The sequence below is a fragment of the Anas platyrhynchos genome, chromosome 5 (assembly GCF_047663525.1).
Source record: "Anas platyrhynchos isolate ZD024472 breed Pekin duck chromosome 5, IASCAAS_PekinDuck_T2T, whole genome shotgun sequence".
In the NCBI taxonomy this organism is placed as follows: Eukaryota; Metazoa; Chordata; class Aves; order Anseriformes; family Anatidae; genus Anas; species Anas platyrhynchos.
Genome location: NC_092591.1, coordinates 32,309,986 through 32,332,048, shown reverse-complemented (window position 1 = coordinate 32,332,048; position 22,063 = coordinate 32,309,986). Strand labels below are relative to the sequence as shown.

The following is a 22,063-nucleotide window of genomic DNA, read 5'->3' as shown; positions in this document are numbered from 1 at the left end:
AGGGGCATGAAGCTACACAGCTAAACCTGTGTTGAGAATAAGGACAAGAAAAGTCTCTCACAGGCAACTTTCTTGCCCATGCTATTTTTCCTATTAAAATACTACAGCTGTGTTTTAAAGCAGCTTCTCCAAGAGCTTTGTCACGCTACTGTCAGCACGACATAGGAATCTGTAACTCACTCCTGAGAGAAAACTGGAAACCCTCTGTTCTCGACGCCTGTGCTACCTGAGCCGTAACTACACATGAACTACTTTGACAGTTAGAAGAGGTATATCCCAATTTGGAGTGGCACACTGGAACCATCATTAAATACAAAATATTTGAATTGCTACAACATTGTGAGAAGATGGACAAAACACTCAAGATAGGAAGACCTAGAGATTTTCCCTTGAAATGCTGATAAGATCTTTGTGTATTGTATAGTGCAGAATGCAGTAGTTTTAACACTGTTAACCAATGTGAATAAGAGCCTGCAGGCCAAATACCCTGGAACAAACATGGCAGAAGTAGGCCAAATAAGAATTTCCTGAATGTTTGCTGACTTTCTTCTCACTCAAAACCTTACAATATTCCATGGTATCACTCCACTTAAGTGACTTCAGCCACGCCATGTACAATGTAGAGAAATACAGGGAAATAAAACTTAGCATTCTGAAATTTGTTAAGTTCCTTAAGTGAAAACAATTCAGCTTAGTATCACCTTAAACCAAGCTCTAAAGATGGATAACTTGCTTAAATTCCCTTGAAAACCTAAAGCCTTGTTAATTGCTTAAAGTGATTATAGGCAGACTATGCGCTGAATAAGCTTTGAACACTCAGAATATCTTAAGCTGTTTATGATCTGAGCTCTTCCAGTGGCTTAGACAACTTACGATGCTATGAGACTTCAGGGGAGTGCAAATTGCTTAAGCCTTCTAAGGCCTTAAACATCAAACTACTACAAGTCTTGTGAGCCAAACTTACTCTTCAGTCTTCTTTGAACTTTCACTAGAGTTTTAGCAGAAACTAACATTTATGTTGATTCAAAGACTGCAACTTTGAAGTAGGCTTGGTTTGTAGATCTCATGCCAACAAACTTAACCAGGAAAATATATTTAGAATGGGAGAAATCAACATCACAGTGTTTAAAATCAGCAAGCATAACAAATGCTTTTTTTTCCTCCTCCTTTTTCTAAATAGAATATTGCACTGAGTACATACGAGGCTGCCAAACTCTAGAACCAAGGTCTTTGCTTGGTCTAATGTCAGTGAGATCCATGAAGCAGGCCAAACTTTATATTTTTTTTCTCCAGCAGTTTTGAAATTAGTTCATTAAAAGTGTTCTGTTTAGTTTGCAGGAAAAACCTGCTCCCTAAAGCAAAAACCCCCACAATTTTTTCTCCAATTACATTTTGCAGATATTGAGTTGAGACCATTTACAGAATCAGATAGAGCGAGGGTTTAACCAAGGGAAAGAAAATGACAAAGAAGTTGACTGTTTTACTTGCTAGCTCGATTCACCAGTCCTGCTGAAAAATGTATGTGTGACAACCAGTAACTCCACAAATAAACTGGATCAAAGCCTGGAAGATTAAAGATGATTTTATTGGAAAGCCAAGGGGATAAACAACCAAACAAGAAAGGTCTAGTATAGACCGGCAAAGAAAGGTTATAAGAAAGCAGGATGAACTGGTATTGCCAAAGAGGGAAAAGACATTCTAAAAATAAACATGAGGAAAATGGTACTAGAATGAAAAAAGGTCTATTTATCAGTGAAGCTAAGGACAAAATCAATGAAGACTCAAAGCGGCCGAGATGCTGAATTTTCTCTCTGAAGTATCCACTTAAAAATATCCAATGGTGCTTATGCAATTAGGAGTAAGAAAAGTCTTTGGTAAAAGACAAAGCCAGACTTCGCAGCTAGTTCAATTAAAAAAAGTTAACTTTTTTTTTTTTAACCATTCAGATCTGATTTTAAAAGTTAGAAAAAAAATTGAGAATTGACAAAAGGCCAAAAAAGCCAACTTAGCAGCGCTCTTCAAAAAGAAAGACTTACTTAATTTGACAACTACTCTCTCCTAAGTGTAACTTTTATCCTTGAGGAGAGCAATATAACAAAGAGAAAAAAGAATACATCTGAAAACAATGAAAGAATGAGCCACATGAAGTAGGCAGGGGGGCTTTAGTAAGTCAAATAATTGCATGAAATTTAATTGCTTTTGTAGATAGAATTAGAAAAAGTAAAGGAAGAGAAGGCGGCAGATGTGATCTGAATAGATAGATATAAGTGAAGCGTTTAGTACTTGTTCTTAAAGTACACAGTTACGATCTCTGATAAAAAGATCGCTGCCCAAGCTGAGAACCAGCAAGGTCCTGCAGAAGTGCAGTGGCATTATAAACAAGCCAGTAAGCAACAGGTTAAGTTTCTTTAACACTGAGCTCTGAACTAAGTTTTCTTTCTCATGGAGGAAAATTAGTGTCACTAACGAGTCAGTGCTTCAGCATATCTTGAAGTGGGTAAAGGAAATGAACTTGCTAATAACCGAGGACTTAAAGCAGCTCTCAACATTTATCTCTAAGATTCACAGACATATTAAATGGAATTGCATGAGGGCATCTTCCACCTAATGCCATCATTCATCTTGGATATCAAACACACATTCAGAAATAGAAACAGAAATGGAATAAAACAGTATCAGAATGGAGATGCTGTTTCAAGCCTCCATATTACCTCTCTACTTCTCATGCATCTGCAATGACTGAGCCTCTCAGCCCTCCAGATACCTAGGCTTGCCACAGTTTGGAAATAATTCACTTTAGTTTTCACTTAAGTGTACGAATAAGAAAATCCAAAGGCAAGCTTTCAGGATGCATTGTTAGTGCAAAATGGGTCATCTCATCCCCGTTTTCAGGCCTACTATCAATCAAAACCACCCTCTACCTTCATTTTAAAAAGAAATACATCTTGTGGTGAAGAGGCAGCAGAAGTCCAGAACATTCATTTGCTCACTTGGCCATAGTCAAAGGCTACTGCTCAGATGCTGCCTTTCAAGAGGTCATTTGCAGAGAAGACTTTGACCTAACCCCTCTCTCTATCTGTCCCACTTAATGGATGTGAAAATACTCCCTGGGCAGGTTTGCTAACATCCCTCAGTTACACAAAGACAGACAGCTCCTCCTCCTGCCTCACTCACTGTTAACTACATCCTCCAGAAGCTATTCTTAAAAGGCAAAGAAAAAAAAAAAAAAAAGCACCAGGGCTTATGCTGCTGGGAGGCATCATTGCTAGAGTCTGAGGAGCCTGACGAATGGAATCAGCCAGCAGAGAAAGGAAATGCCAGGCAGCAGGACAGGTTACCATCTCCCTACCAGCACTGATAACTGCAGACATATTGTTCCCATCCCTAGATAAGAGGATATGCAGTTCTCAGAGGAAAAACCTGGACTGGCATGTGCAGACCATAGCAACGATCCTTTGCAAAGCACAGAAATTTCTTGTGAAGGGAATTTTCACAGAAAAATTTCGTGTTTATGGCAGAGCTCACCACAACGAATTAAAATATGCACACTGCATACCACTGAATCAATCTGAGACTCTCCACACCTACTTCACAATGACAGAATTCCATGAGATGCTGTCTCTGAACCAGACACATCTTCAGGGGGTATTTTAATTCCATTACCAGAGGCTCTGTCTGCCGAAGAAATCGTTCCTCTTTCACAGATGCCTGCATTACATAGCCAGCCCTCGACAAGGTGCCTTCAACACTTGGCTTTTAAATTATATTCTCAGAACACTGGGGATTTTGGATTAGTATTTCTGAAAGCACATGAGCACCGAGCCCTACCAGAACCTGCTCCTAACTATGGGGGGTACTCAAGATGAAATGATGAGAGACTGATAAGAGGACCTCCCCCTTTCTCCCATGATAATCTTCCTCACAAGAGAATCCAGCAAAAGGGCAATAAGCAGCATGCAGTCTGCTCCCCCTCAGTTTTGGTTTGAGCTCTTCATATTCCACAAGACATTTGAGAATCCCCACCAGAGATGTTTTTGAATGGGAAAGCTCTTGTTAGAATGTGACAGTATAGGGAAGGTTATCAACATGGAAAAAAAATCCTTGTAAATTTAATAGAGGTGTCTTTACTGTACAAGACACTGTGGGTTTCATTCCATGTTGCAAAAATCAAGGATTCATGAACAGAATCAAGCCTTAAACTATGTAGAACCAAGGAGGACATGCATGAGCACTAGCCATAGTTACAAGGGATGTCAGGCAGCAGATGGTGGGTGAGAAAACTTGGAGGAAGCTAAAAAGGACTCACCTGCAAACCACAGACCTGAGTACTCTTACTCCAGCTGTTGTTACTGCAAGTGATTAAAAAACAAGAAGACAAGCAAGAAGCATCCCCTGAAGACACTTACACTGCCAAAGATCTACTCAATTCTGTTCGTTACTGTGCATCTTCAGGACTTGTAGATGCTTTTCTTTGTGCCAGCTTCCTGCACTTTGTGCTCTCTCCTCAAGGGTTACTTCTATGATCCTTTCCTGGTGACTCCTTTTCTAATGATTTTTTCAAACAAAAGATCAAACAGACTCATGAAAAGTAAATTGCTTGTCCTGTTGGCCACTTGCAGAGGAAGTTGTTTCTGAAAGCTGTGTTCTTTTCCTACTGCTTTCACACAGGCCAATCCTCAAAAAGACACTAATTCAGCAGGAAAAGGAGAGGGTCATAGAGACCTGCTCTAAGAGGGGTGGTTTATTTGCAATCAAATGAAACCGGCAGCTAAACAAACAGAAAACATACAAAAGGTAGCAGACACTGTACTCGCCAGAATGCAACCTTGCCAGGAAGGCATGCATTTTCTGGTTACAGATCTTGAAAAGCCAAAACCAAAACCGCTGTTGGCTAATAACATCTTTTATTTTATCCTTATAGCTACTGTACTGGCTTATGAGTTCCAATCTTTTACAGACTTTTGAGGCCCATTAGGTGTATTTCCATCTGTGGATGAACACTGCTGTCACCACCTTACTTCTCTACAGCAGAACAGCTCAGAGAGCCAGCTTGCCAACACCTGTTTAGACACAGACCTTGGTTCAAAATACTGAAAAATGCCTCATGGCTCAGCAATGCAGTCCCTCCTTCAGTCACAAGTATTCAATTTATATACTTGTCTTTAAAAACCAGCCAAGGTACCTCTCCAAACATCTGAGCCTTTTATATTCACCCAACCGACTCACAGGCTCTAGCAGAGATCAGTTAAAGCCTTTCTCTAGTTTGCAGCCATAACCTAGTCACAGTAAATTTATGCCTCTGTTTTCTAGTGAAAAGTATATAAACATAAATAGTTCTCCTTTCCCAGACATTTATGGAAGGCTAGATAAGCCCCTCCTTACCCTTCCTTTTGTAGGATGAAGACCCCAAGCTGCAGGTTCTGTTAGATAAACCCATTCCACTGATGGCACTAGCAGCCCTTCTCAACTACCACAGCAGTTCAAAGGTAGATAAAAAAAAATCAGATATCCACTTCTGAACGTGGATATCTGAATTTTAAACTGTTCCAGCTTATGTATCTAGTTTCTTCTACAGTGATACTAACATTCCGCTATCTTTACTGTTAAGTATCTTGTGTCTCATACTCCAACTAAATTTGTTGTTTTTACAGCCACTTGTATTGATGGCTCAATCATCTATGATCAACTAAAACCTCAGGTCTTTTTCCTCCTCTGTCATTTTAACTACTGAGCTCAGTGTTATTAGTCACTAAGTGCACTTTGTACTATTAAATTCTATCTCATTTCTATAGCTCCAGTCATTTTCAAGACAATCCAATTCTTGTGCAATGCTCTGATCCTTCTCTGCAATGACAAGGCTAATGTCACATTCTCTGCAAATTTATTCAGCTCCCCCTTACGAGGCATTAGTGTAAATAGTAATAACAACCAGCCCCAGAATAGGTTCCTCAGTAATCTCTTTTGTGACAGAGCCCAGCTTTCAATCATGCTGTATTCTTTCCTTAAGCAGACCTTTACTGGCTCCTTACCAAATTTTGTTCTAATTCTTAGCAATTTAACCAGATATATTGTAGTACCAACATAGTAACTGCGTTACTAAAACGGGTAACAGAGCTGGAGCAATTCCCTAGTTAACCCTTTAATTGTAAATAAAATTCTCAAGGGTAGGTATCCTCCTGCTGTACCCTACCTTAGTCAAACTACAATGCATTCGATCCTGCTCTAATTGGTTTTAATTTTCCTTTCATTCTTAACATATCCCGTAAACCTGCATACTGAGCCCACATTATGGATTGCCAGCATAATCTGACCTTCCCCATTTCCAGCTGCCATCAGTGCTACCCCAACTTAGCAATATACCCCTAAACTTTTGATTTTAATTACAATTTCTTTAGAATTCTGGAATAACTACTTGCATAACCTCTCATTACAAGCCCACTAAGCTTCAAGTTTTTCACATGTGTTAAGTTTGTACCTCCAATCTACTCATCTCTATTTCCCCAAACACATGCTTTTCAAACACTGTATTCGAGTCACAGCTGCTATTCCAACCTGTTTAACTTATCCCTGTAGTACTTGGCTTCAAATGCTTCCACTGTGCATGAGAATAAAGACCCAGGGAATTATAACCTTCTCGGTTGTTTGCTACTGACCACTGTTTTCTTTGCCAAATGAGAACAGTGGGGGTGTTTTCAGCAGTGCAGTGTTTTTTTGATCCCTGCTGTTTATTAGACCGTCCCCATATAATACTCTGCCAATTGCTAAGTCCTTTATTTAGTATTTCTCTTCCTCTGTATTACTGTGTATGGAAACTATACAAATATTTTTCATCCTTCTCCCTCATCTCTCAAGTTAAAGGCATCAGATACACCAACCTCAAACCAAGTCTATTAAGCCAAGAACTACTTAGATGGCATCAACACGTTGGAATTTATCATCTTTCTCTGAGGACTTTCCAGGTTAGACCTAGGACAGACATCATAGTTGCAAGCCGCTTCTTCTCTGAGAGTACCTTACTGATGTGTTCTGATGTTAGAGTCTCAGTGCAAACTATTCATATTAGTGAATATCTACATCTTTGTTGTTGGCCTGTAAAATGATGCAAATCTAGAACTGAACATATTAGGAGTCCTGCTTGAAAAAGAACTGAGCAGTCCATGTGAGGGCTGCAATAATCCCCAGAAGCACCAGTTATTTCAATCCACCAATAGATCTGTAACCTCTGTATTCATCCTATTTCATGTTCATAACCAAGAAGTTCATTTTTGTTGACAACAACTGTTGCTAAGATAGAAATAAGGAGACGGAAAAATGCCCTAAGCAACTTAGTGAGCTAAGAAAGATCTCACAGAGATGCTGCAGAAGGACTGAGAGTGCTTCCATAACATATGAAGGGATTCCTGGCATATCCTTAACTAGGGAAGTGCCAATAAGAACATGGCACTTAGCTTGGGGATACTATAAGCGCCAGAATGGATACTTAACATGGGATGTGGCAAGCCTAGACAGGCAGCTTGACTCTGCAAACCAAGCTTGACTGTAATCAGTCAAGCTTGACTCTACAGAGGACATTCAAATGACTTAATTTCCTTCCCCTTCATTTCCCCAAATTCTTGTCCAAGTTCATCTCATGAGCAATAATCAATAGACTAGATCTTATCACTTCTCTATACCGAGAGCAACTTAGAACAACTAGTGTTTGAGAAGAAAGCCATTTTTCCTTAACAATTCTTCTGCTTAGAAAGTACAGCAACTATTCTTGAAGAAAACCACTTATCCTGGAAGAGAGTGATTATAGCTTATTCCATAATAATATCTTGTAGAACTTCATGTATAAATAAGCCCTTGATGAAAGATTATGTTCAAGTGAATAAGAGGGCTGTTTGAAGAGCACTGGCATTCTGTAGTACTGAAATTGGTCCAATATGAATTCTAACTGCAAATTTCACCAGAAGGCTGTACTGAGTTAGTCACTATTGCAATTGTACATATTTATTCTGATTTAGGTAGTGGTTCTACACTGACCATATGACTCTTCACAAGCACCACATGCCTAATCGCATGCACAACAGATGGAGTCCACACACATTTGGTAAGATCACCAGCAGTGCTGCAAGTTTCTAGCTACTGGCTTCTAAGTTACCAAAAAGTTCAACATGCGAAGCATAACCTAAATGAATACTGAGGTAGCTTAGTACCAGGAAATAACTGAAGTGTTCCCACAGCATAAGAAAAACACTGCTCCAAAAGAACTAGTTGCACAACACAGTGAAGTAAAAGGTCTCAGCAATGTATGGTGTAGAGAGCCCCAGCAACACTGAAAACAATATTCGTTTCACTGCTCAGACTCTGTCATCCTGTGTCACACAACACCTAAGTTAACTTGTGCTTAATGGCAAGCTTACAAAGGCAAAGTTACATACCTCATGGTGCTGTATAAATAAAAAAGAGCTAAAGTCTACAGATCAAACCATTGTGCTTAAAAGTGAGGACCAAACCAATTCACTGGCTGGCTCATAATCATGACAAAAGCCTTTGCAGTTCATAGAATTTCATGCTTGAGCACTGCAGTAAGTATCTGGTAAGTCCAGGTCAGCAGCTTTCAACCTGTGGCTGCTGGAAACCAAGCATATCTTTAACAGTGCAAATTTGCTGTTCTCACTGGGAAGTTTTAGAGATCCATAATGCGAAGAGACAAATACATTACACTAGGCATACATGGAACAAAGGATCCAGAAAGCCAAGACAGACATAGGAAATAAAAAGAGCTAATGAGATGTACCTCGTATGTCCTTTTAAGTTTATAATCAGCAAAACTAACGCTAATTGCATGAGACTGGGCAAACACTTTGGTAGCCCAAAAGGAGTATCAAGGTTACTTTTTATTTTGGGTGGAGGGTGTCCTTCAAGCATAATGCCCCAAAGCAGTAAAGAGCTACCTTATTCCCACTGCCCTAAAAAGAGAGTTACAAAAGCAGTTATAACTCGACGTAAAGCAATCACTTACTCTGGTCGGCAAATCACCAGGTCCCCTTTATTGGTGCCATATGCCAATCCCAGGCCTGGCTCAGGCAGCCAGCGAGCAGAGTTTATGCTGACGTGTCTTCTCTGGTCAGCAGGCATTGGATACAGAACGTTGAAAACTCTCTGAAACAAAGACAGAAAGTTACTTGACAAGACAAAACAAGGCAGGGGAGCCAAGGAGGCTCAAATTAACATCCAGTCTCCCTGCAGCAACACAGCTGGCCAAGAAGACATGGATGTTACAAGAAACTCCTAATCCAGCAGCAGGAGTAAGCATCTGCTTGAGAGAGCCACACACGTGCCCACAAGTGTTTAGTAGACAGCCAGGCACATCGCTGCAGAACATAAACAATTCTGCCACCAGGAGAATCTTCATGTCACTCAGCAGGCTGCAGAGCTTAAGTGATGGGGACAAGTGGCATAGCAGGACAACCGGGACCCTTCAGGCTTCACCTCTCATTTTAACTGAGGTGGAACAGCAAACTGGCAAGTGCATGGGCTTTCAGCATCAACAGTTTATTTTTTCTATTAGGAAAACCAAACCTTACATAAAAATAATACACAGCTCTTTTCTTTTTAAAACATTTAAACGGCTTCCTGAAAATGTTTCAGTTTGACCAACCCCCACATCAACGGTGCACAAACAAGGAAAATTAACCTCCAGGGATTATGGATACAGCACAAATTTGCAAGAAACAAATCCCTCACTCCAGCTTCCCTTCCATCTATTCTACCTGCAGTATGGTGAGAGCTCAAGAGCTGCTCAGATTGCAGGCAGCAATCACAGCTGCAAAACAGCACATCCTAAACGCTGCATTAGTACAGGAGAATGAAAACTGTGCACACGCAGGACCAATAGCAAGCTGTTTCTGGTATACACTCGCTTGGTTTCTGTAGTGCACAGGCTTGAAAGGCAAAAATAATGAAGTGGAACAGATTATACCTATGCAGGCTACTCTCCTACTCCAAGAAGCTAATGTCTTCTGTACAGCACACTGCTCCCCTGCACCCTGCTAGTCAGTGAGCAGCATTGGTATATAGTATAGACTTGGAATCTACATTTTCAATGGGTTTAATCCCCGTTGAGACATGTTTTCATTAGATTTGTAGTGCGTGGGCAACCACTCATCCATCCCAAAACCTCTCTGCCAGACACCCTAGAAAATGGGGACAGTGCAGGACCAGTGATCAGAGAAGGGAACGAGAATGCAGGGGAACAAGATGATAAAGTTAGACAGGAATGCTGATCAACCACTACTGCACTGCTGAGGTAGCTTGAACTAATAATTAATTAGTGGGAGACTCATCGGCTGGCATTATGAACCAGGACTCAAGACAACAGCTTATATGCCTGTTTTTCTCTACAGCTCTTCCCCTCCACCTCACTTCTCATCTGTTTTACAGCTTGAGAAGTCTGAAGCATGAAAACACTTAACTATGTGCCTTCCAGTAGCATAACACCCAGAACCTTCATCTTGACCACTGTAATGCCAAAAAAGCAAGTCAGAACAAAGCAACGTAACTACATTATGTCCTGCCATCAGTAACACATTTAACCTCTTTTCCAAGGAGGTCGCATTAAAGGAGAAAACGTCCTTTAGGATTTCTCTGCATGACAGAAGCTGGTCACTCTTTGCCCCAGATATCACTCAGCAGTCGGTGGTATTCAGAGAAGCTGGGTGTTTGAAGGAACTTGTTCTTTGGGGTTTACATCGCTCTTACCTACCGCTGTCATGTCTGCCTCCTTCTCCCCTCTTGCTTTTTGTGGAAAAGGGGAAGAAAAAAAAAATCACCATCAGGCATATGTTGGTAATACCTGTTACCATGGAGATCATGGTGCACTCTGAGATGGGGAGGCAGGGAGGAGAAGGGGAGTGGTCCTCCGGAGCTGGAGCATACATTCAGAAATTTGGCTTTCCAGGTCTCTCCAGAACTGCAAGAGTATTCCGTCATATAAGGACATGATTCTTCAGCAAGACAGAAAAACAGTTCTTCTCCTGAGAACACCTCTGTAAGGCATGACAGCTGGGGAAGCTGCCTTCTGGAGCCTGCCCTAAGTTCTCCTCCCCTGGCAGGCCAGTTGGCCCAGCCGCTGGCCACGGCAGGGCAGGGACTTGCCAGCTCCAGCTCAATGCCAGGGTGCTTCACAGTGAGTGGCACCCCATGGAGAGTGCTGCCAAGGACACGGGGCTGGTCCTGACAACCTGCAAAAGTGTTGGCTGAGGGCAGAATCTCAAAGACAAGATGGCTCAGACATTCTCCGTACGATGCTTCATCACTCCACTTCTCCGCACACTTCTGAACAGCTTGTCACGCCGAAGAGCTCCCCTCCCCTGCTGCTTCCCACTCCCACGCTAATGGGACAACTCCATGCAGTGTTAAGGGTGATGACATCCGTGCGTGTGGTAATTAGTACAGAAAAAGAGAGAGCAGCTGTACTGGCATAATCACCACTCGCAGCAGTAACCAGGACCCAGCTAATCAATCTGATGCAGTCATACAGATTGGCTGTTGCAATTGCATCCATTAGCAAGACCCCCTACTCTACCCACAGAGAGGGAAAAAAAATTAAAAAATAAAGTTCCTTCAACATCAGCAGGTCCTTCTTGTCAAAGATCAGAAGCCTTCCAGGAAACATTCTCCATAGATCACAGCCAATTTGTCTTGGCTTTTTTTTTTTTTTTTTTTTTGACTTTTTGCTTCCATCACTAAATCTTGTAAAGTTACTGAGATATTTCAGCCAAAGTAGTCAGCCTGAAATGAATGGGAGTGGCTGCACCTCTTTGCCAGTGGGATTGTCCATGCTTTTTAGTTCTGAACTTCTAGGAACATTCAGGTTATTACAGGAATCCCACACTAACACTATTCCCCAGTTTCTACATCAAGAGACCGCTGCCAGCCCTCAAACACTCATAAAACTGGCAACACAAAGGCATAAAGTTGACAACTCTCCAGTTCTTGTTCTTTAGGGCTGATCCACAAACCGGTTGCAAACCATATGCAAAAACCATGCTGATGTGCAAGGCTCAAGAACCTGCTTAGTACCACTGTTGTAAACATCCACTGATCTTTAAGGCACCCACCACAGCAAACCACAGCCTCCAGAGCAGTTACATTTAAGAGGGTGGCATTTTCATTTTGGACAGACATCATGCTGCATCACACTATCAGCCCATAATCAGCAGCCACAGCAAGCTTCCAGGCAATTCACCATGGCCAATGGCAAACTCCCCCTCGGTAGTGCTGTACTGCTAATTCAATATTACAGAGCCACACCATTAGAAGTGGCCACTCAGCATTTTATTAAGTTGGCAGCTGCATTTCATTTGTTTCCAGATGCTGTTCTGAAACAGGGCTTTGAATGATACGTTTCTCTAACAATAAACACTGGGAAGTCTGAGGATTGGGAGCTTCACGAGTTACCCCACAGGGCATTTCAGAGCATCAGTGTGGAAGCTTGAGCCCAAACAGGCAACATCAGCTTGGCAAGCTACTGTCTTCTTGGCAATGACAAACATATCAGTGTCATTTCAGTGGGCAAGAAAGGTCCTGCCCCTTCCCTTTAGAAGCTACATAACCCAGTCTCATTCGCAGAACTATTGCTTGAGCTTTGCTTACATTTGTAGAAAATCCTGTTTCCAGAGACCTCCCCATACCCTATAGGAGATTGAAAAGGGACTCCTTTCCCATCTGAGTGCAGGGGATGCTGGCAAGGTGAGGAGCCTTCCTCTAGAAATACCCAAACTCTCTAGGTAGCTAAGCTTCCACACAGAAGGCAACGCTAACACAAAGGGAAAGCAATGCTCATTAAAGAAACAGCTGGTTGCTTTCATTTTACATCCCCGTAACCATGAAGTGTGAGGAAAGATTTGGTTGAATTGCTTATGTCTGCGTGCCTGTTTTCAAAGACTGCACTAGAAGCAGCTGCTTACCTCTTCGGTGCGCCTCTTCCACCCTCCCTGAACAGGAGTGGGCATACGCATTACCTACAAAATTCCCTGAAGCTAATTTCATCACTTCACAGCCACTTCTACAGCTAATCTAGGAGCAACGTGCAATTCAGCAGGGGAGGAAGATGGCTTAGAGAAAGAAGGGCTGTAAGGCAAGAGGAAAAACAAGAAAACAGGCCCCTCAAAGCGTTCAGCACGCGTGCTGTGTGGAGTGCAAAGGCCACCTTAAGTCCACTGCTGCTGCTCCCCCTCCAACTTGTCAGTGCTGGCACATCAGCCCTGCAGCACCTGTCACAGCCCCTGCTTAGGTATTAAACTAAATATTTACTTGTGGCAGGGAGCCAGGAGAGGCTGCATGACAACCAGCAGCCTCGAGGAATCTTTCCCAGTGATCTCTTCCTCACCATCAAGGAGCTGACTTGCAGGGGAAGAAGGGGGCCCTGGGCACAACGTACACGCATGGAGCTAGACAGTTAATTTGTACCTGCCCTGAAGGAGTAAGAAAACTTCTTGCTGTAAGTTTCTGCTGCACAAAGCCCTAGTTACTGACCTAGTGCTTCCCTAGTCCCCCTCACACTCCATCTTGGGGAAGTTGCTGCTATTTAATAACACTCCTCAAATTCCACCTGCCCACCCCATTTACAGGGTCTGCCAACGTTAAAAAAACTGGAGAGGGCACTCGCCAGGATGCTGCCAGTCGCAGCAGCAGCAGGCTGCCCCAAACCTGTGCTGCTCCTGCCTTGGCAGCGATGCTGCACTGCCTGCTTGGTCTGAGCAGCGCTGTGCCTGCAGACCACATCGCGTGCACGGCCATTTCTTTGCTCGAGGCTTTCCTCCTGCTCTAAGGAGAGCAACCGAAAGCAGGGGAGGGCTGACTACCACCACTTCAACAGAGTGGGACCTTTTTGCTCCTCCTCGTTGGCACTCAAGGAGGAAAAAACATGTTTTGAAGCTGGAGGAGAAGAGAAAGTTGGCACAAGCGTGGAGGGAAACTCAGCAGGAACTCTTGCGTTTTTATCTTTTTAAATTCAATAGAGACATTTCTGCTCTCAACTAGATGCATCTCCTTTCAAGATGCCAATAAATTTCAAGCCATTACCTTTGCTTAGCCCAGGCAGTAAATTGGGCTGTTAGATCAGCCTTGATAAAGAGTGTGTGGGGAGGGGGTGCAGCTGTTCTCCTGTTTACATGGGGAAACCTCGTCATCCGTGAAGCTCCATCCTGACAGGTAAAGGGTGAGGAAAGGCTGCAGCTGACAAGGTGGGTTTATCAGGCACCAGGCTAAAATTTAATTATTAATTTCCAACTGAGTCAATGCTGTCACCAGAGGCTAACTGTGAAAACATGCAGGAAGAGAAACATCTAGCGTGCTAACCCCAACAGAGCACAAGAAATATTTAAGCGGAACTGGGCAGGGAGGTGCAAGTGAGAAAAGATTGCTAGGAACTAAGGTACAGAGCACAAAGATGGCAAGAGCATCGACTGCATCGATCTGAGTGTCAAACTGCAGACATCCTGCAAGGGGCTGACTCTTCCCTGAGAATAAAGTGGGCACAAAGCTGCTGAACAGGTCAAAAGGGCAAGCAGATTCCACCTACAGAACCACAAGGAAGAATTAAAGCCTTCCCCCTACCCCCAAATTGAGGCTGAGTGTGCAAGCATGAAGACCTGGGCCCCTGACCACCTCACGCTTCTCTGTCCTTGGGCTCTTGCATCCTTCCTCATCTGTACAAGTGTCACACCCTGCTTCCCGGACAGCAGTTCTCTCTTTCTGGGGGACTAGCAAAATCCAAAGCTTCACAGCCACCCTGACCTGGGCTGCAAAGAAAAAAGGTTCAGAAAAGAATGGTTACCAGCAGCAGCTTTAGATCTGCACGGGCACAAGATACAAGTGTTGACAGCGCAGCTACAGCTATACACACACAGCACAGATCAGCAAAGCACTTTTCATATGGATTCAGGTTATATCACCAAAGCAATCCCAGACAGCACAGCTTGTCAGTGGAACTGCAGCTATGCTGGAGCCTTTAGCCTGCACAGATACGTCACTTGATAATACACTTTAACAAATAAGCTACACGAACCATGTAATACAGAGGCAGCCTTGAAAGCATGGTCAATTCACAACACTGCATTAAGTTCACTGGAAGTACACCAGAAAGCAAAGCCTACGTTCAGTTTGAAACTAGGCAATGAGCACTCAAACAGTAGTAGCAGCAATTGGTAGAAAACTGCAAACTGCACTTGTGCTTTGCCAAGCAGCAGACAAGATGCAGTGACAGGATGAAGGTACAAGCACAACAAAACCAACAGTACAACGAGGGCTGTACATATTTTGCACTTCCCCATCTGCCCTTCATCTTCAGCTCCACAAACTGATCTTGAAGTTTCAGAAGTTTCAACTCATCATTTTTTAATGCAAGCACCTTACTGAGACAGAACACCTAAAGCAATTCAGGATTTTTTTATTTTTTTTGCCTTACTCACCCCAAAAGTGTGTTGCCACTGAAAAATCTCACCTGGTATGCTTTGATGTCAATGTGTTAACTAGTTCACTTCTGACACTAGCACACCAGGTAAGAAGCTGCTGTAAGGAATCCACCACTCCTTGGAAAGCACTGCATGTCCTCTGCTTCGCTGCCAGGAAGCCACCTGCATCACTGGCTTCTCTAATGCTGCCAATTACTTTAAACAACTCGGGCTTTTTAAGGTCCAGAAGTGTAATAAGAAACAGACACCCTAACCTGACCTCCTTAATAAATAACATTATCCCCTTTTTGCTTAGATTACCATTCTTTACTCCACCTTCTATTTATGAATTTCACGAAAGCTGCTGAAAAGCAGGCTTACGCTGTGCACTGCCATCAAACCCAGAGACCTCTGCAGCAGAATTCAGATCCAGCTTGTCTAAAGCAGAGGACCTTGAATGCAAAGCAAAATAAATACTCCATGGAAAAAACTGACTGATGGTTCACTACATTCATTCATAAGACAATATACATTCATCTATGTTTTGCAATGAGGCAAATCTCCCTTCTGTTTGGAAGGAGCCTCCTTTCTGTGGCTTTTTCTCTGCATCTACAGATAGGTAGGCATTTCCCATGAGAAGACAGGAAAAGAAAAATTGCTTTTTTGCTCCTAGTCTCTTCTTATTAAACAGGTTGGTCCATGCTGTGCTCATCCCCTCCCCCCACAGTTAATTCCTGCCAACAACAGACACGTCTTTCCATTAGATCTTCTCCGTTAAAATGGAAGAAGCAAAAATAATGCACTTATCTTCTTGGATTTGTCAGTCTTATCCTCAAATGGATCTTATCATCCAATGCACAGCACAAATAAAATTTCTTTCAACTCCATTTATCTTCTCCAGATGCAATAGGATCATACATGAAATTCTTCTTCATTCTTTACTGATGCAACAAACCTCTTTCTGCCTTTTTCTGCATCTGTTGCCAGTGTGGAAAATCCTAGCTTTGCTTTCTAAGCTACAGTGAATTAACTGAGAACTAATCCTTTATTTTCAGCAACAATTGAAAACCTTAACTGGGGAGGCTTGATCTATTTCCTAAAACGAGTCTGCATCAGAGGTGCCTGTGGAAGGACCAAGGAACTTTGCAGACAGATAAAGCATTGTTGGTTCTCCCTGACCAGTCTTGGTCACGTAACTTCTTGCTGATCTTTCAGATCAGGTGAGGTCTCATTAGAGCACACCCAGCCCTTCCTTTCTTCAGGCTAGCTATTAGCATTAGCACCTGGTACTCACAAGCCTGCCATCCAACTACATGGAAAGCAGCTTTAAAATAATGAAACATTAACAAGAGCTAGGTCATATAAAGCAGCTCATCATTTTAGGTAACAAAGCTCTCACCATGAAAATAACACTCTTGCAATGAAACAGCTCATTTATTTGCTACCAGTCTCCCAAAGGCTGTGAAACCAGGGTAATACCTCCAAAAAGCCCTTTAGGGGACTGGTCCAAGCCTGGATCTGAAATCGAGGGCTGAGTAAGCAAGAAATTGCCAAACAAAACAATTGTCCTTTCAATTGCGCGTGTGTGGTTGGAACAGATGAAAGGACAGGAAGAGGAATGCCGAAGGGGGTGTTAGCGTGACAGAAGATAGATACATATATATTCAGGGCAGATGCAAAAGTCAACTGAACTGTGCAAACAGGACTGCGCCCCCAGCTACTGCTGTCTCCTGCAAAAATCACTGACAGCTGTCAATGCTGGAACAATCTAATAAAAATATGGTCAATTCTACGGCAAAAGGAATGACAAGCCCCTTTAGTTTTGCCCTTAACTCAGACTGCAAACCGAAAGTGCTACCTCTGAATTCCCCATTAAATGTCGCACAGAGACTGTAGCAGCAAAATCTACAATATGTTAAAGATCTAATGACAAGAGCAGAGGATTTTTGTACAGCTGCCATTCCACCCTGCTCTCTGTCTGCTGAGCCTGCACAGAGCAAAATGCAAGATCAAGTGTCAACAATATGTTGATGACAGAGCTATATGCACCTTCATCTGGGTGATAAGAGGCTGTCATCCAGCTGCCTACACGTCTGGAAGGAATAACTACTGGAGAAAAGAGCTTAAATTTAATTCAAGAAAGACAGTAGGAAGAAGCACTGAAAAAAACCTTCATGAAATTGCATACCTCTTTCCCAGCCTATGTTGACTTTAGCACAAATCTGGTAGCAATTTACCAAGGCTCCCTTTTCCCAAGCTGACTTTGGCAAGAGGGCTGTACCTAAATAATTTCAGATGTGGAACCATCTTTGCCATAATTATTTCTATCTAGTTAAAACTATTTTCCCAACAACACAACACAAAACAAAACCTTTAAACAAAAGGTCTTGGCTATCATCATGAGATGCCATGAAGTAAACACATCCTGAATAAGTGTCATTTTCTTTCTTTTCACACAAATTTGCTAAAAACAATGCTGCTCGCTTATTTAATCATTGTATAAGACGCTAACACATTATTTTCTGAAGGTAACCTAATGAGTTAAATTCCTACAGTTCCTTTACGTTCTGCCTCAGCAGCCTTTGTGCAGACATGGGTGAACCAGTCAAGACAGCAACGTTATTAACTCTTCAAACGTACCATTCCTGCATCTATACTCCAGCATGCACATCTGTGCCATTCTTCATGCCATCTGCAACACCAAGGTAGCGCTGCAGTTTCTGATGATGCTGAATACAGTTCTTATTTACAGCACCCTATATATGCAGTGCTTCCCAACATAGGTTTTGGACGTGCTGCTTTGTTAAAGCTACCTGCTAGAATCTGCTGATACACAGACCATAGAAAACTACTTGGCTTCAAGCAGACTATCATGCTCCTCTCTGTATAAAAAGGAGAGAATTCTCAAATCAGTAAGAAGAGGGTTCTGCCTCCGTGCCCTCTTCCTAGTACCAACAAGTACAGTCAAACAGTCCGTGACCATTTGGAATTTCAGTTGTCAAAGAAGCATCTACGTGGCTGAACATCTGTTGACAGCAAAAAATACATTAGGGCAGGAATTGGATGTACCAAACTCAGTTCTATTTAGAATTGTCAAAAGTTCCCTCTCTTCACCTGAAGATACAAAATCTCTCTCAAACAGAGACACAAGAGACTGCACCAGTAAGCATGCTTTTTCCGTAACACAGTAAGAGGTTGCTACTCTTTCTTGCAAATTGTTCGTGTTTTCAGAAGCGCGTGAGTTCATAAGAACTTTTCCAACGGAGGTAACTTGTTACAGTAGGCAATCTTCATATATTCTCATCAGTTTTCTTTTCACATCGTAGTTTTGTCAGAATCCTCAATAACTTGTGCCCCTGCGAAGCAAATGAGCACAGCCATTTGCTTTCAGGCCTCAAGCCCCTTCACGTACAGCTGCAGGAGCATTCATAACTCACCTACAAGTCAATGAGGTGTGGCAGTGCCACCACCTTTGCTGCCCATACCGAACGCATTCTGTTGGCACTTGCACAAAGCTCAGAGCACTCAGTAAAATTGTGCACCTTCTCAAGTGCTCTGCGCGTTGTCCCAGTTAAGAGTTAATCCACTGAAAGAAAGCTTGGCTCCGTGCTGACACGCGCTGTGCCTTTCTGCTTCAGGCCCTTCTTCCTGCACTACTTGGAATTCTCCTGTTTACAATGGAAGTGCACACATATCCCGTTCCGTCCAGGCTACTGACCAACCATTTCAACAGGATGTTTCCCAAATGCCAGTAGTCTCGTCAAGAGTTAAATATGAGTCTCCACAGCCCGTATTCCTTCTAGATTCAAATCACAAAGCAATATCTGAGACAGGACTTGGTTAAGTCATCTTATCCCCACAGATTGCATGATTAGCTCCTCAGCTCTGTGTCAATCAAATTTTTCAAATCACCTACCTCACTTTGTTTTCTGTTTAAAAAACCCTTGCCAAGTTACGTTTTAATTTGAATTACAGTAATCACATTTTTTTGATTTCAGAGTTAGCTTCCTCTGGGTAAAACACAGAAAATATTGAACATAGCAAGGGCATCGGGATTTGTGAATGCCAGAAGCAGAGCTACCTGCTGGCCTTCTTTCTCACTAATATCCATTGCTAACAGACCCAGAGCAATATGATCCTCACTCTAAGTTTCCATGGAATTTTAGCTCCACATTCCTATCATCATATTATTCTATGTTCTTTAACATCCACATATTCCTGGAATCATTCGGAAATCAGAAGTCATTCCAGGCCCAAGCAGCTTGAAAGCAGATCCTTATTCAGAGACTATCTCCACTTAGAATTTCAAAACAGGCTGCAAAACCCTGCATTCATTCTCCAAACTTCCCACCTCTGAAATTCCACTGTCTCATGATGATTCCCAATACCACTGCTACTTGTACCACCCCAAGCTAGAGATCTGCTAAAAGCAGTTCCTTCCTTATATTCTGCAGCTACAAAGAGATTTCAGAGATGTTAACTAGACTTGTCAAACAAACAAAAAAAATCCAAGACTTACGCATACTACTCTCCTTAAAAGCTGATTCTACTAACAAGCTTTTAAAGTTTCAATCCAAAAAACAATCTTTTTCTTCAGCAAAGCTAGGTTTCTATTTGAAATGCTAAGCATAGCAAATCTTAAGGGACTGAGCAAAGAAAAAGCATGAATCTCTAGCTCATCACTCTACCACGTTTGCTGGCAGTCTAGTACTTTTATTCCACTTCTAAACACAACTCGTAACAGTCAGATCATGTTTTCTGACCAATATCACCTAAATGTTACGAGCAAGATGTGTACGGACAAAACATGCTTCTGTAACCAAGATGCTCCTTAGTACAACCAAGAAGTGCTGCAGCTCTCAGAGAGGACATTTCTCTTCATCTCTGAAAATTACACCAGCAGCCAGTGGGTTTCTAGGCGCAATTACATGTATTAGAGTTTCATATAATAAAGCTAAGTAATTGCATCTTCAAAACCTCTATTGCAGCAGGAAAAGAAAGAAAACTATCTGAGGAACAGAAACTTGCGTTACCCTGAATGCTCATCAGGGGTGTGGAGAAAGGGTCTTCCCATTTTAATTGAAAGCAGAAGCAATCATTGTGTTTCACTCCTCAGCAGGCTGCCAAGCTTTTGCAATGACTTAGAGGCCACATTGCCAAGCCTTACTCTCCCAGTCCACTGACTGGAAATCAAACAGTGTCAGAAAGAAAGAGACAACCCTGAAACAACTTTTAAGAATTTTCATAGAATCCGATACAGATTTTTTCTTGAATTTCTCTCTTGGGAGTTTTGCAAGTTATGTAAAATTAAAATATCCACAATGCATTGCTAAAGAACACGGCTATGACTTATTTTTAATTAAGAAGTTGAGCAATAATTGCTTTGTATTACAAACTGTTGGCACAGAGGCAACAAGGATGCATTCTGATTCTCTCAAACGTGCACATTAAATTACAGATTGAAGAATATAGTTCCACCAATGCTTTTTTTTCTTAAACCTTTCTCTACTGCATGCTGGCCAAGCTACAAACCAGTTTTACACTCCACTGAATATGAACGCAGCAGCCCCTTTAAAGACAGTGTGATAAGAGTATTGTAAAGTTTCCTACTTAAATTTTTATTTTGCAGGTTCTAAAAAGCATTACAAACTTATGGAGCAGTCCTATTGCAAAATTGAAGATAGAAAAAAGCATCAGTTCTTCTGGTGCCAGTAGCTGACTTACTAGTTTTTACAACTAGATGAAGGAATAACATCTACAAGATTAACAACTCTATGTTTTTGAAGCTTGGTCCTATAGACTGCAGAGACAACCAACACTACACCAGAATGCTGAAACAATATCTGATGTTATCCGACAGGAAGGCTCTTTAATCAAATTAATTCAGATTGGTCTAACTGTGACCCTGTCACATAGGCAGAAAGCTGAAAGTCCAAAGCAGTCAGAAATGAGACATTTTCAACATCTTTAATCGTGATGCAGGAAAGGGGAAAAACAGCAAATTAGTTAACAAATCCTGCTAGACTGGATAGATTTGAGAATGTGGGGGAAAGACTTTTGGAAGCTAAAAATACATGTGCAAGAAAGATGAAAAAAGCAACCTTTAGAATACATGCACTCCATCTGGAGAAAAAATAATCCAGAACTATAGCAGATGAGAAAGACAGGGGTGCAGTGATGTGGCACAAGTCTGAAAAATGAGAGAGAAATTGTACAAAGTTTTCAAGGCACCATAATAAAAAAATGAAAAAACTGTAAGTAAAGCCCTATATAAATGAAAAAAAAAAAAAAAAACAGCTTGAAAATATCCTGTGGGGTTCTGGTAAGACTATACTTATCACATTATGTACATTTAAACATATTCCAGACTGAGGAAAAAAAATAGTTATTTTGGAGAGAATTCAGTTGAATAAAAATAAAGCTGGAAGATTGAATTACAAGAAAAGATTAAGGGAATACAAAGCATTACTTTATTAAACGGTGACTAAGAGCAAGGGTACAAGAGTTTGGAGAGTGTAACAGCATAGGGAAAGAAGATATGTTTGAAATGAAGATGATGAAATAAGTAGAAGACATTGCATCGGAAGATTCAGATGAAAGCTTACTGAATTAGCTAGTTA

At 41.9% G+C, this 22,063-nt stretch overlaps 1 protein-coding gene across 3 annotated transcripts in view; it reads right to left on the bottom strand.

Moving 5' to 3' along the window:
* The window catches only part of AMBRA1 (autophagy and beclin 1 regulator 1), a 129,074-nt gene that overhangs the window by 18,880 nt on the left and 88,131 nt on the right, over positions 1 to 22,063 (bottom strand). For all 3 annotated transcript variants that reach the window (XM_027459350.3, XM_027459352.3, XM_038180476.2), the window contains exon 15: positions 9,008 to 9,147. In XM_027459350.3, coding sequence (XP_027315151.1) covers positions 9,008 to 9,147 — 140 coding nt within the window. The remainder of the gene's footprint in view (positions 1 to 9,007; positions 9,148 to 22,063) is intronic.